General features: G+C 38.9%; 3 protein-coding genes across 5 annotated transcripts; 1 reads left to right on the top strand and 2 right to left on the bottom strand.

Annotated features, from left to right (window-relative positions):
• Positions 1-929: 929 nt before the first annotated feature.
• tmem82 (transmembrane protein 82) lies at positions 930-3,365 on the bottom strand. 2 transcript variants are annotated; one of them, XM_030769425.1, is made up of 7 exons: positions 3,279-3,365; positions 2,984-3,079; positions 2,813-2,885; positions 2,085-2,268; positions 1,560-1,977; positions 1,246-1,430; positions 930-1,096 (listed from the first exon to the last, which is right to left on the bottom strand). In XM_030769425.1, exons 2-7 carry the CDS (start codon positions 3,066-3,068, stop codon positions 1,019-1,021), a joined length of 1,023 nt encoding a protein of 340 aa, XP_030625285.1. In that variant the 5' UTR covers positions 3,069-3,079; positions 3,279-3,365; the 3' UTR covers positions 930-1,018. The 2 variants fall into 2 exon arrangements, with proteins under 2 accessions (XP_030625285.1, XP_030625286.1); XM_030769426.1 differs by having other exon boundaries at positions 1,246-1,427.
• A 190-nt stretch (positions 3,366-3,555) lies between these two features.
• On the bottom strand, positions 3,556-6,176 carry sult1st5 (sulfotransferase family 1, cytosolic sulfotransferase 5). Its single transcript, XM_030767440.1, has 8 exons — positions 6,078-6,176; positions 5,729-5,886; positions 5,503-5,631; positions 5,287-5,384; positions 4,629-4,755; positions 4,429-4,523; positions 4,067-4,247; positions 3,556-3,986 (listed from the first exon to the last, which is right to left on the bottom strand). Exons 1-8 carry the CDS (start codon positions 6,143-6,145, stop codon positions 3,874-3,876), a joined length of 969 nt encoding a protein of 322 aa, XP_030623300.1. The 5' UTR covers positions 6,146-6,176; the 3' UTR covers positions 3,556-3,873.
• A 3,914-nt stretch (positions 6,177-10,090) lies between these two features.
• On the top strand, positions 10,091-12,490 carry szrd1 (SUZ RNA binding domain containing 1). Of its 2 annotated transcripts, none has more exons than XM_030769257.1 (4): positions 10,091-10,172; positions 11,424-11,473; positions 11,572-11,832; positions 12,110-12,490. In XM_030769257.1, exons 1-4 carry the CDS (start codon positions 10,122-10,124, stop codon positions 12,207-12,209), a joined length of 462 nt encoding a protein of 153 aa, XP_030625117.1. In that variant the 5' UTR covers positions 10,091-10,121; the 3' UTR covers positions 12,210-12,490. The 2 variants fall into 2 exon arrangements, with proteins under 2 accessions (XP_030625117.1, XP_030625116.1); XM_030769256.1 differs by having other exon boundaries at positions 11,563-11,832; positions 12,110-12,487.
• The last annotated feature ends 1,902 nt before the right edge of the window (positions 12,491-14,392 follow it).

Genomic DNA, 14,392 nt, shown 5'->3' with positions numbered 1-14,392 from the left:
AAAGAGTGGATGACGATATAGGATTTTTGGTGTGTTAGTGTTCTACTAAGGCAAATAGGTTAATAAACGCCTATGATGGATTGTTGATGATACTATCGACGGATATGATTTTAGGGTATGGACGCCAGTCTTTCTGTTTAGGTGGCTGGTGATGAACCTTTGGCCACCGAGAATGGATTTCTAGGGCGTAGACTAAATCTGCTATTCCTCCACAGAGGCCAGATTTATTTAGCGTTGACAATAGACGAAAGCCCAACGGTGTGTGGCGCACGTCCTTGTTGGATCTTTTTTAGTGGATGTCTTTTTCGCAAAGAGAGCTTAAATTGCCCGATAGTTTAGGTTAGTAAACTTATGGAGATGATTTACATAGGCGTCCGTGACGAAACTAGACTGCAGCTGAGACAATGTTTCATTCTTTGGACAACCGTTGTCTCTGCTCAAAACTGTAAATTCTCAACTAATTAATAAATCTACCCAAGCACGATCGTATGTTTATGAAATGAACTGCGTTTAATCTTGATCTCATGAGGGAAAACGTTGTATTTTTTTCCTGGTAGATGACGCCATTTTGTGCATGTCTACGTTCCACTGAAAAAAACGCCTGTTAAGTACAAAAGGTTGCTTCGGCCATTTTGTGAGTAACAAACATCGGATGATGGATTACGTCTATGGAAAGGGGACGGAAAAGGGCATGTGGTAAAATATCCGACTTTATTCAGTTTAAAGGGGAAAATATTTTGTCCGTAATTCCTCCGGCGTCCAGGGTAATTTTCTCATATCATGAAAATTGAAATTATGGCAGACTATTAAGGCTAAGAATACCTGTCAACCTATTTTTCATTACCTGATGTTACTGTCGTAAAGCTCCCTTTATTCTACCAAAATCGGGCGATGGCCTGTTTACGTATTCAAAAACACAACTCCTGCCGCCCTGTCCGGCAGCACAAGTATGATTTATTTATAAAGAAAAATACCTCGGTTTACACCAAAACACTTAATAATAGGTCGTTACATAATATTAGTGGTTCTTGAATTTCACGTGACTTCTTTGGTTCTCATTCCTCTGAGTTGAGCTTCTTTGGAGACCTTCTGTAGTCTGTGAGGATAAAGATGTGAGAAGAAATCAAGTTGCATAATATAACACTTATAAAAAATAAATAAGTTTCAGGAAAACAAAAACCCTTTATATTCAGGGACCATGTATCTCATAGCTAAAAATTCCTTCACTAATCTGATTCAGCTTACTTGAGGTATCGCATCTAGCAGATCTTGAGCTGGTATGAGACACCCAGCCTCACCCAGAAAGCATACTAAGATGTGGATCACATCTGCCCAGCGTCCCACTGTCAGCATTAGTACTAGGAGCCCCCCCAGCCGCACCACCACAGCATTCAGAATAGCCTGCCCATCTGGCTGTCGGCTCTGTTCTTCTGAAACATCCAACACTGACATTAAGCTTGTTTCTGATATATCAGTCAAAGGTCATGCATATCAGTTTAGCTAGTTGCCAAATTGCTGAAATTTAAACAGCCTTAACCCAGGATAATTTTCTGTCTCACCCTGCATATACACAATCAGTAGAGTGTAACAGATTGTCAGTGGTGTCCAGAAACGCAGTGCCTCAGTGGCTGACAGAAAGTGTTGGTTGATGCTAGATATGGCAGCAATTCCAGCCACAGTAAATGTCATTATAAGAGCACAACATATGAAGGGAAGGATAGTTGTGCCAGAGGTTAGAAGTCCAATACACACGCCACAGTAACGTTCTGTGCTGTGTAATGGGTACATTGACATGACGTGATGCTCTAATCTGGAACAGAGGCTGGCCAAGAACCAACTCAACCCTGCAGCAAGAAGGATATTTAGCCAGCGTTGTGGTGCCCCCTCATGGAGAAAATAAAGGGTTCCACTTAAGGCACAGCCTAAGGAGAACTGACACTGAATGAGTAGCTGTAGTAATGATCTATTATGAGGGACCTAAATAAAGAAAAGAAAAGGAAGATTCAACTATTTTAGTTTTAAAGTAATGTGCAGAATTTGATGAATGAAAATCAGCATTCTGATCAAATGATCAGTTAACTTACTGATCCACTCGTCATCCGTGCAGATACTGCTCTAAGGCTGAATTCTAGAATTACCAGGGAGGCAACTCGTGAACCAACAACAGAAAGAATCCCTGTAAGGAACCAAAACTGGAGTGTCTTTGTCAGTCTGCTCCTTTGGCTGTTCCTATTTTTTGATTTTCCTGCACCTTTGTCATCATTTGAACTGCGGAGTTGAAAAAAAAGTTTGTCATAAATGATATGTAGTGAGAAACACCTTTTTATTGTTTAAAAATTCTCACATATTCACGTATGCCAAAATGTTTCAAGACAAAATTTTTAATGGGCATATATCAAAAGGTCAAAATATAAACTTGCATGTCTCACCTTGTCAAGCCCAAATATTCATTTCTAGACTGATTTAATAAAACACTGACACCCATGGGCACCAAAAAAAGGGGGGGGGGGGTGCTTCCAAGGGCCCTGCACTGACAGGTGGCCCTAACAGAACACTATTATTATTATTATTATTATTATTATTATCATCACAGGTATATTATATTCTTTCACAGGACCCAAAATTTATAGCAACGCCCCTGCTGACACTTAATATTCAAGACTAAGAACTGAAACATATATATTTGGGGGCCTAATGTAGGTCTATTCAGTCTATCTAAGAATTATGATCCTTGTAAATTCAGAAACATGGATAAAAATAATAACTATTCATATGTTATGATTCACATCACACGACACAAATGATTTCTTACCTCTGTGATTCAAGAAACAAGTGAATCCTTACAAGATTACAAAAAATTGAGATCCCACATGCGCCGACAAGCCCTATATTAAAATTGAAAGAGAATTCATTCGTGTCATGAGTAGTTTGAAACCATTTTATCTGTACGATCAAATGATCCTTAAAACCAATACTGTCTTACCTTGCAGCAGACATTCGACAGGGTTCGCTTCTAGGGTTAACCAACCCGACAAACGCGAGGTAAACCAGGACACCGAAGGTAACATTTCAGCGTCTCCTAAAAATGTAATTGATTCAATGTTGATTCAATGATGATTAATTCAATCCACGCGTAGACACTAGCGTTTTGACTTTTCATTTGAATCGGTTCGAATACAGTTAGTTTAGAAGTTAATTAGCCTACTTCGAGGCTACCAACAGAAATTAGTTATGTAAACAAAGCAAATTGTTATTTTAAAACGCCATATTCTACAAACCGTAGTTTTCGTTTCTGTACAATGTTTGACCCTTTCTCCTGTCTGAAACCTACTCCGTGACTCCATGCACTACAGCTATTTCCCTCTAGACTCCGCAGTCTCAAAGGTCATTTCGGTACATACCATTGTCATGCTACGGCAATGTCTATTACACAAATGCTGTCTGTGGAAGTTATTTCTCTTTGTTTGATTTGTGTTTTTGTATCGTATTTTAATAAAAAATTGTCGAGAACAAACATGGTCAGTGAATTTTCAGGGTTTTTTTTAATATGAATAAACATGAAAATATCTGTAAATTACTGGAATTTTATTCATGAATGTGAGGGACACAATTAGAAGTTACTGAGCAACTGTGTTAAAACAAACACATATAATAATAACAACAACAGTAATAAATCCTACAAGCAAGATATTTCACAAAGAAAAAAACTAAACAATGTTTCCAGTTGTTGAAACACAATCTATAGGTTTAATTATTAGTTTGATTCCAGTGACAATGGAATGTAACTATGCAGCCCATGAATATTTGCTCACATAAGTTATAGAAAACACTGTAATCTGTGATTTGTATGAGCATGTTTAAAGGTCAGGATCTTCATATTTCGAAGCGGAAGGGGATAGGAACGTTGGCCATCATCTTTTTGTATTGATCTTCAAACACAGCATTTTGCTCCGGACTGAAATGATTCCTCCAGTCGCCAACCTCTCCTGTGAACAATTATTCATTAAAACACTGGGCTGAAATATTTCTTTTGAATACCTGCCAAAATCTCAACCTCTTTTCTTACCTTTCCTCATGAAGTCTGACACTTTACGATCAAAGATGGTATCGGGAATGGATGAATAGTTTGCCATGGGATTCTTTCGCATGGCAGTGAATGTTGTGTTTTGAGCAATACCACTAATTGTACTCTCTGGTAGTTGTTGTCCTAAAAACTCAGCGATCCGCCTCACTTCCCGCGCCGGGTCCTGTTATTGAAATGTTTTTCGTATGACATGAAATTCAGGGCATTACTGCGTTTTTTTTTCTCATTCAAGTCACAACGAACACTAAAGTTAGCACGAATTCTTACTGAACGCCCTGTTTTCATGTGCAAAAACAACTAGCCTGAAATGAAAAACTATAAATGTCATAAACTAACAGACATACCTCTTTCATATCCTCAAAGAAAAGGTACAGGATTGCTTTGTTTTCTCTCTCTCTCCAGTATCCTTTGACATGGTCATACCAAGAGCCCCAAGCCACTACAGAATTAGATGATCTGATGAGTTCATCAGTCTGTTCTTTGTATGTATAATTTTATTCACATTTAACAAAAACAGATTGAATGGACGTTCAAAGTGACTTACGCTGCCCTTTCATGAACTTTTCTAGATACTCTGACCAGCTCCCAGGTTCTGGCTGTGTAAGATCCATGCGGTCAAAATGAAAATAAGAAACCACAGTGTCTTTGGGATTGCGGGCCATGTATATAACCTGCAGAGGTGCAAGAAAAATGAAGGGAAACAAGTGACATTTGAGAATTACAGTGATATTATCCAGTAATTCAGCTGGTCATTAGCTGTCTGTGTGCTACCTATTATTTAAAGCAGTTTGTCATACAACTGTGTTTTATGAATGCAGTCACATTTAAAAATGGTTAGGCTCAGCATGTAGTGTAGGATCAGGAGGAAGTTTGTCTCTCATTCACACCCATTTCATAAATATGTGACTTATTTATTTAGTTTGTTTATTAACTTTCATATGAGAATAGCAAGGTTCACAGCTTGAATCGTTAGGTGTTGGGAAATGTGAAGAATTTAAATTAAAAAGCGCTCATCTCACAGAGAAAACGAGTCTTAGACCCTCAGAACTTAGGTGGGAGGTTATGATCGTGTTAAATGAATCTTCCTTCTGGGCCACTTCTGAGCAAGACAACAATTAATACACTCATTTAGATCATTTTCATTAAAATTGTGTGTAGACAAAATCAGGCAACGGTGTGACACCCTGTTCTTATTTTCTGACCTTGCAACCAGCCTTCCAGAATGAATGAGGTACGAGCTGTATAGGTAGATGGGTTTTAATAACACGGGGAGGGTCCATCTTCTGCAACCTTGTAATACCTGCAGCAATGAAACAGGGAGGTGACAAGTAAATATTAGCTATGGTCTTACATAGATTTATTTGTGTCTATTAATGACTGTATCTGGCAACTAATCATGAAGTATTTGGAGATATCACCAGATAATGTAGGATCTGATTCTGTCCATTCAAGGAACGGCATGCGTTCATCAGTGGGAGCACGCATGCACTTCTTTATGTCTCCCTGATTCAAAATCAAATCCACAATCTCTTGTGTCCAAGTAGTGCCTTTAAAGAGAGGAACCAGAGAAAACACATAAGGCACTGATTGTCTGTAAGTGCAGAGGCAATGACCATGCAATAATTGTAATCTTTTCTGTCTTACCTGATTTGGGGTAAGTAGCAATAAGCAAGTCACCTTTGAATGCTTGAAATTTTTCTACTCTTTCCCAGTAACTAACAAAGAACTCAGGCATAGGGATTCCTTGCACCTCAGCCAAAGAGCAACGAGTCTGGCAGTCCATCTTCTTCATCTGAAAAACTCTGGAGAATATTGAAATATACATTCAGTGGTAGATAGTGCAATTATGTAATCCAAATGTTGACTTCTTATGCAGAAAAAGAGAGAGTGTGTTGTGTTCCATGTTAACATTTGTTCACAATTCACAAACAGCCCATTTTATCCCTAGGGTTTCTTAAAATACACATATACTTTGATAATGCCAAAATATTACCTTAAAAAGTTGTGTTGTGTCTTTCTGTAGTCAAAACTTTTGGTGAGCCAAACAACCAAATTTACCATATAAGGCTAATACAAAAAGGATTTCCCTCCACTGCCGATGTACATGAGCTACTACCTTGTTTTGCAAAGTCAGTGTTCCAAAGGTCAAAAGCTGAGGGAGGAGCATTTTTAAGTGCCCAGGACAGTTCTGGATAATGATGGAAATGTGGCAACAGTTGAGTCACTGCTGGTTGTAATTTCAAGGCAACAGTCCTTGTGGACAACTCAATCATTTAGCCTACTGAAGGATGTAAATTCTTAGGGCGTTTTCACACCCGAGTCCAGACCTAGGTCCGAACCAAGGTTCATGCTTTTGTTACACTGTATACATTTGATCCGGTTAGTATTGCTTTCACACCGTAACTTTCGAGTGCACCAGAGATCTTTGCATGACATACCTACTGTACGTGCTGTAGTCACCACCTACATGGGCTGTGTCCCCCTATACTTGACATTTATTGGTTTATAGACGGGTGTCTGCGTGTTGTCAGTTCGGCGGGTAGCCTTTTCCGTTTTACTGGAGAGAAATTAATAAACAGATTCACTTCGTAGCCACGATACTATTATTATTGGTTTTTATAGGGAAATTGAAGCACATTCAGCTGGTTTCGTAACTGGTTCTACTGGAATGTCCAGTAGAAAAACCAAGAGAAATTTCTACTGGAATGTATTGGTCTGGTTCCAGTTGAAAAACAACTGATAGAAACTGCTGGTCTCAAATGGTCTGTATTGGTCGAACTGGTCTCAGATGGTCTGTATTGGTTTTAGCTGGAGACAACTGGGTTATTGAGTTCACAATGGTGTGTGAAATGTTACAGTTGGTATTTAAATGGATTAAACTAATTTCAATTAGTGGAACCTGGAATTACAGTGAATACATCACTGCATGTAATTTATGTTTTAACAGTTTACTTCCACCACGTCCACACAGGCCCAGAACACACACACCTTTGTATACTGCAATCTATATATACACCTTGATAATAACAATTTAACAGAGAATACTGAAATACAGGCAACAAGTAAATGTATAAGGAATGCCTTTATTGTCATCATAAATGTACAGTGAGATTCAGAGTGCAGTACCAAGCAACGTAGAAGGAATTAAAATATAACTACAAAATGTAAACAGAAAGAAAATATAGAAACATCAAAATACGAATATAAAATTATTTTGAAGTGACAATGTAGTGCCTCAGGAAATTTTTTGTTTGATTGATCTAATTTTCCCTTCACACATACAGCAACATCTAAACTAAACATGGAGGACAAACAAGAGACAGATCAGTGACAACCTTGCTAGTATATCCAAATGAAGCAACTATGCTTGTATGAATTATTACTCATGAAGAACCACGCTTAACCAAAAGGAATGATCTGAGTGGTGTTCTAGGCGGGTTAAAGTGTTTTCACATATAGGGTAGTCCTCTTTAAACGAACCAAACTCAGTCCTCTTCGTATTTTCATACTTAGTCCCTTTCAGTCCTTAAAACGAACTCACCTTTTCTCGTGATAGCATGTTATTCTTCTTTGTCATCTCGAGATCTCGACTTATTCATGTCATTATCACGAAATAACGAAATCTTATTTTATTGTGATAATGACATAATTAATTCGTTAGAACGGGAGGTCTCGAATTAATTATGTCGTTATCTCGAGAAAGTTTCGTTACCCTAGTGGAAATTCCAGTTGAAAAACCAGTAGCTAGTCTATTGGGATGAACTGGTCTCTAATGGTCTGTACTGGTTTCAATTGGTTCCAACTGGGTTTTCAGATTCTAATGGTTTGCCCAGTTAAGAATACCAGTTGAAACCATTTAAAACCCATTCAGACCAACAGAGCCATTTTATATAATGCAGCCGAAGATCGAGAACTCGCTACGACAGCGGAGAACAAGAGGGCCCCCTCCCCGAAATAAGGACAGAAACCGCGTCGCCCATATGGGAGGTCACCGCTATTAAGAACGACAAAAGCAGCGCTGGATGGGAGGTCACCGCCATTAAGAACGACAAAGTATGATTTTAAAAGTGAAATTCTGTATTGTACCATTACCAGCGAATGTTGTATGCTTGGTTAATCATGTTTAGGCCTATTAAGTAGCCTAGAATTTGACCCTGCCGTTTAAATGTTTAGAAATTTCCATCCTCCAACGTACTGTATAGCCTATTAAATCAATCAAACAAAACATTTCCTGAGGCACTGCACTGCCACTTAAAAATGATTTTATATTCGTATTTTATGTTTCTATATTTTCTTTATGTTTACATTTTGTAGTTATATTTTAATTCCTTCTATGTTGCTTGGCACTCTGACTCTCGTTGTACATTTACGATGACAATAAAGGCATTCCTTATACATTTACTTGTTGCCTGTATTTCAGTATTCTCTGTTAAATTGTTATTATCAAGGTGTATATATAGATTGCAGTATACAAAGGTGTGTGTGTTCTGGGCCTGTGTGGACGTGGTGGAAGTAAACTGTTAAAACATAAATTACATGCAGTGATGTATTCACTATAATTCCAGGTTCCACTAATTGAAATTAGTTTAATCCATTTAAATACCAACTGTAACATTTCACACACCACGTGAGTTCACGTGAACTCAATAACCCAGTTGTCTCCAGCTAAAACCAATACAGACCATCTGAGACCAGTTCAACCAATACAGACCACTTGAGACTAGTTTCTATCAGTTGTTTTTCCACTGGAACCAGACCAATACATAACAGTAGAAATTTCTCTTGGTTCTTCTACTGGGCATTCCAGTAGAAACCAGTTATGAAACCAGTTGAATGTGTTTCAATTTCCCTATAAAAACCAACAGGAACCAGTTGAAATTGCTATTGGTTTTCTACTGGTTTTCTACTGGATTGCTACTGGGATTTTCTACTGGTTTTCAACTGGAATTTCCACTAGGGATAGTTCGTGATAATGACATGAATAAGTCGAGATCTCAAAGGAAAACAAAGAAAAACAACACGTTATCTCGAGAAAACGGAATCTACATTAAATGTAAATTCATGGCATCTTACAGTTTCCATAGTTACCAGCGGCCATGGTTCCGCCCAGAGCGGTAGAGAGAACGGCTCTGGTTCCGTCTATGTGCTTTTTCGAGCGTCCAACTGCAATAGTGTGTGATCTGTCTACGGCAAGCCTAGAGGTCTAAAATACAATGGCAAAAGACAAAGCGAACCTGGAGCAAACCTGGAGCGGTTCGTTTTCACAATGCGCAGGTTAAGCGAACCGCAGCCCGGACTTGAAGCTAACCGAACTGAGACCACCTCGGGGGTGGTCTCAGTTCGGTTCGTTTCAGAGGGGTCTGAGTTGCTTACTCAGCCATTTTCCATTTAAGTTCTCTGTTTGAATTCCATATTAATGGTACCAAACTTTCAAACATAACTGCATTCTCAGTAATCTGGCCTTGTTGTGCATTGTTCTCTGATTCAGCTACATTTCGTTGGTTTCTGGTCACCTGTAAGAAGTTGATAGTGCCGCAGCAATCTTCTCTTCCTTATTCCTCAACATTTTAGGGCAGTTTTACAGCTGAGACAACGCTCAGTCATCGCAGTGGAATTGGTTGGTTACATGAGAGTATGTCAGAACAGTGGACAGGGTAGATAACTGCTTATTGCAGTCTTTAATGGTAGGTATTTGCTACCTAACGTGATCATACTTTCTGTTTCTTTCCAATTTTACCGCCAGTTTCGCACAATGGAGTTTAGGCTACCTTTTGTGGTTGTATTTGTTTCTGCTTCTCTACTTCTTGAATTTGTTACCCTTTGTACTACACTAACCACTATTTGAATTATACTTTGTAATGGTATTGTAGCAGATGACTCTGCAATTTGTGTACGAAACTATGTAACTGCATTACAGTGTACACTCCGGTACAGTAGGTGACAGTAAAGTTCAAATGTCACTCCCAAATGGGTAACGAGTGAGAGATGTGCGTTCGCGTGTGTTGGCGGAGGGAACCCCTAGCTAGTGTGATAGAACATGGATGATGAAGAGGTCGCCGAAAGCTGGGAAGAAGCTGCCGATAGTGGGGTAAATATGTAGCCATTAGCGTTAGAAAACTATGGCAAGTGATACTACAAGAGCCACTGCCGTGCTGTCCTAAGGATTCTAGTAAACATACAAAAGATTATTGAAATCGGCCTCGTGCTAAGTTAGCAAGCCACACAGTTGCGTATGCATGTAGAGTTATGTCGGAAGTAGGCCTTAACTTAAAGTGAAATGGGCCCGAAAATTAGTAGCGAATGGGTGGTGTTGCAGTTGTTCATACGCGAAGTGGGGTTTGGTTGATTATAATTAGTCTCAAACAGAACAGTGATAAATGTGTTTATTCTAAGAACCAGTCTTGTGTGAGGTGACATTAACATTTCAAAACGACTGCGTTCACTCTGCTAGCTTGGCAGCTATGTCTTTCTAGCCACAGTGGTAGTCCACTAAGCTAATTTAGCATACCGGCCCCCTAAAACTTGTTGAATTGGTCACTTTTTTGTCATGGAATTTCTTTTTTCTTTTATATTTTCTAATAGTTTGATTTTGAACTGAAGTAATCTGAGAACTTCAACATGGGCAGAAAGGAAGTAAAACAAAAACGAGACAGTGTTAACAGTACCGCTAGCCAACCACGTAATCAGGGTAACATTACTAACCTAGCTTCGTTTGGTCACAGTCAAGCAAACGGGAAGTTTGGTTGCTCTTGCTGTTGTCACCAGAGATATAGCCCGTTTCACATTGTTGTACTTGTTGCATTAATCAGAAGTTTGACTAAATTTTAAGAGTACTCGCTGGTTCACTCAACAGGTTGGCCAATTAAATTGGATCTGCCTGTTCTTTTAGTTTTTGCCACTTCACGTGCTAGGTTACCAGTTAGTGGAGCTCGTCATATTTGTTTAAGTGCTTCTGCAGCCGTTCCACGAGATGGCTTTCCGCCATGGTGCCTAATTATCTGATTTTTTAGTATTATTCATATTCTTTTAATTGCAATCCGTGCGGTAAAGCAAAAATCAGAGGCAATACGAATATCCTATCATCCGTTTTGGCACATGGGAACACTCACAGTCTCCTTATTCAGCAACTAAATCAGCACACTGTAATGCACCCTTCCTAAGAATTTAGCTGCTCTACTAGCGATGTATAAATAACTATGTGAAACTGATACAGCTCTTGCCACAAGCACCCCTCTCTCTTTGCTCACTGCTTAGTCTCTCCTGCTTTGAAAGATTACTTCTGTGTTGTATGTTGTCAGTTAAGGCTCTAATGTTATTTTATTTCTTTCTCTTATCTCAGGAAATGGAGAGAAGACTAGAGGAGAAGCTGCGGATCAGCCAGAAAGAAAGGTACTTAGTGTGTCTGAGGCTGCAGTCTCTATTTATACAAAGCTAAATTTAATTCTTCCTATCATAACCAATTTGTTGTCCGCTTTCAGACTTTCCAGTGGAAATTCAGTTAAATCTCCAATCAGAACAGCCATGGTGATCCAAGATGAATCACTTCCTGCAGCACCCCCTCCACAGATTCGAATTTTGAAACGACCTTCCAGTAATGGATCCATAGGATCACCTGCAGCACAGACCCGACCTTCTCCACAGGTGAAATCCCTTGCTCAGCGGGAGGCAGAATACGCTGAAGCCAGGAAGCGAATTCTTGGCAGTGCTAGTCCCGAAGACACACCTCAGGACAGACCTAATTCAGACAGGTGGATATGAGTACTCATATATCGAGTTAAAAAACAAACAAATAAAAAGACAAACCATAAAGTCTCTTAATGTTTTACACATTAATAGATGTCCTAAATGCTGTGAAGGTGTTTTTGCTGTCTTTTCAAAAAATTGCTTCATTGTGGAATTATATTAATGACTATGCAGGCACGAATGTATATTCAACATGAGAGTCTATGGTAAAAAACTGATCTTGCATTTGTTTGGTAAATCTTAAATGTGAAAATCTCTGAACGTTACATTCTCATCTGTTAGATCGCCTCGGGCACCCTCGGAGGACACCCGATCAAACAACCACGTGGTCCGACAGCCAGCAGGGCCAGATGGAACACAAGGTTTTCGGCAGCGCAGATAGGAATTCCAGCCTATCCAGCTAAAGGAGGAGGAAGCAGATAATTGAATTTCTTACAATTTTCATTGATTTTAGGATCTAAGATGTCTATTAAATAAGAATTCATTTCCCTCTCATCCATCACGGCTCTGGAGTCGGCACGCTGAATGAGTAGGGGAAGAAAAATGCGTGGAAGAGCAGACGGGGAGGGCCTCTCCTATCCCTTTTACACTGTGATGAGGACATTGTTTCTTCTGGACAGTGCTCACTGTGATCCCCCCCCCCCCCCCCCCAAAACAAAAATCCTTTTTCACAGGGAAAAAACCCCAAAAACTTTAAGACGCTGACAATGCCTCTTTCTGCACCTGACTCAACTGTGACTGGCAGCCTGTCCGTGGTGGGAGACCTTGTGGATGTAAAAGACCCAGAAATTAGGCACAGCTGTCTCCTCCAGAAAAGACTGTTGGAGGAGCAGAGAGTGGTGAATGAAGACGACGCAAAGTGTAGAAATTGATGCGAAGATGATTACAGGATGCCAGCTTGTCGCAGCAATAATATTAGAGATATCACTTTAGAGAATTAAGCAGTCCCTTCTTCCACATTATTCTTCCTATGCTTTTGTATCGGTTCTTGTGTTCTCTCTGTGTTTATTTTATGTTCGATTATTAGTCTGCAAATTGCCATACATTTTAATTGGGAAAGCAACGGTAAGGGTTCTTGTCGACAAGAGGCTGAGGCTCTATAAAGTTCTATTGTTTACGTTTTTCTTTTTCTTTTTTTTTTTTTTTAATGGTTATTCTTTCCCGGGGGCTTCCTCCAGCTATCCTGATTTCTACATGAAGCAAAAAAAAAAAAAAAAGTAGAAAATAAAATATAAAAATAAATAAAAACAGTAAAACAGGCTGAAAAAAAGTGAATGCAACAAAAAAACATTTAGTCAGCTTTTCTGACTTTTGGTGCAATTTAAAAATGGTTATTCAGAAGTGTATATGCCAGTTAAATCAACAAATCAAATCCAATAAATCAATGGTGCTGGAAAGAACCAAAGAGAGTGATTCATGGGGAAAATAAATCTTGCTGGTTTCCCCTGCTTCCCTCTCTCCTCATATCTACTGTCAATCATTTTGATTTGCTTTACCCTTGTAGGAACTCAGGTTGTTGTGAGGAATCATATGAAAGACAAAATGAAAATGTGTTTTTTTTTTTGTTTTTTTTTATTAAGTGGTGGTGCAGTGTGTAGCTTTCATTAAGAACTGTTTTAATAACATTTGCTGAAAATGCACCATTTAAAACTGGATGGTTGAATATCCATTGTGAGATTATTTAATTTTTATTAAAAAAAGAGAGAGAGGGAACGAGACAGAAGCTCCACCAGTGGTTTAAGAAATCAAGATTATTGTAAGTCTATCAAAACACTTTGGCTCCTGCAGTGCAGATGAAATGGGCCATATTAGTTTGAAATAGCACATTTACCTTTGCCTTTACAGTTTCATTTTCCCGACTTGCATCCAAACCTCCCCTCGTGTTTTATGCGTAAATGTTCTTTTTTTTGTTTTTGTTTTTTTTTTGCAGTTTGTGGAAAAACCCTTTAATCTGAAATGGATCTCTAAATGTACACTGACTGTACTGTATTAAATCAGCCCAGTGGGGTTTGTCATGCCCTGAATGAGAACACAAATCTGCCTGTAAATATTTTGGAGAATGCCCATTTAATAAAGAATTTTAAAAAAAATAATATTCTGTTTTGAGTGTGGAGCAAAGATGTGCATGCCATGTGCTTAGTGTAAAATAGCATATTTCATAACAGATTACAACTAAGCAACTAAGATACAGGTTTTCCTTCAGAGTACTCTAGTCTTTCCTTATAGTCCAGTAGCTTTGTATAGTTTATGGCACAAGCTCGTTGTTTTAGATTGTCTGAGTTATAGCTTCCCAGTCTTTCACCTGGAGGCCCACATCCTTGCACATTCTAGATCTCTCTGTACTCTAATGAACCTGACTGAACTTATGCAATAATTAACAGTCGCTTATTTAACCCACTAAGGTGTCTTAGAACAAGGGGAGACTGCGCAGAGCTGTGGGTATCTTGGATCAGGATTCGACACTACTCTTAAACCATCAATCAATTTTCACCAACTCTTCTCATGTACTGTCTTTGTACATGCAATAATCCTTACTCACAGTAAGATGACACGTATGTTTTGTAA

The sequence above is a fragment of the Chanos chanos genome, chromosome 3 (genome assembly GCF_902362185.1).
Source record: "Chanos chanos chromosome 3, fChaCha1.1, whole genome shotgun sequence".
NCBI classification, from domain to species: domain Eukaryota; kingdom Metazoa; phylum Chordata; class Actinopteri; order Gonorynchiformes; family Chanidae; genus Chanos; species Chanos chanos.
The sequence above is the reverse complement of the archived record's forward strand: the minus strand, read 5'-3'. Positions and strand labels throughout refer to the sequence as shown.

What these genes read in the sequence shown, in the direction of transcription:
- sult1st5 (XM_030767440.1), bottom strand. Translation starts at nt 6,145, where the DNA reads ATGGTAAATTTGGTTGTTTGGCTCACCAAAAGTTTTGACTACAGAAAG. An exon ending in ACACAACACAACTTTTTAAG is followed by an intron (nt 5,887 to 6,077) that starts GTAATATTTTGG and finishes AATATTCTCCAG; the next exon opens with AGTTTTTCAGATGAAGAAGA. An exon ending in TGCTACTTACCCCAAATCAG is followed by an intron (nt 5,632 to 5,728) that starts GTAAGACAGAAA and finishes CTCTCTTTAAAG; the next exon opens with GCACTACTTGGACACAAGAG.
- tmem82 (XM_030769425.1), bottom strand. Translation starts at nt 3,068, where the DNA reads ATGTTACCTTCGGTGTCCTGGTTTACCTCGCGTTTGTCGGGTTGGTTA. An exon ending in TTGTTTCTTGAATCACAGAG is followed by an intron (nt 2,269 to 2,812) that starts GTAAGAAATCAT and finishes TCAACTCCGCAG; the next exon opens with TTCAAATGATGACAAAGGTG. An exon ending in CACGGATGACGAGTGGATCA is followed by an intron (nt 1,978 to 2,084) that starts GTAAGTTAACTG and finishes TTCTTTATTTAG; the next exon opens with GTCCCTCATAATAGATCATT.
- szrd1 (XM_030769256.1), top strand. Translation starts at nt 10,122, where the DNA reads ATGGATGATGAAGAGGTCGCCGAAAGCTGGGAAGAAGCTGCCGATAGT. An exon ending in CGGATCAGCCAGAAAGAAAG is followed by an intron (nt 11,474 to 11,562) that starts GTACTTAGTGTG and finishes GTCCGCTTTCAG; the next exon opens with ACTTTCCAGTGGAAATTCAG. An exon ending in GACAGACCTAATTCAGACAG is followed by an intron (nt 11,833 to 12,109) that starts GTGGATATGAGT and finishes CTCATCTGTTAG; the next exon opens with ATCGCCTCGGGCACCCTCGG.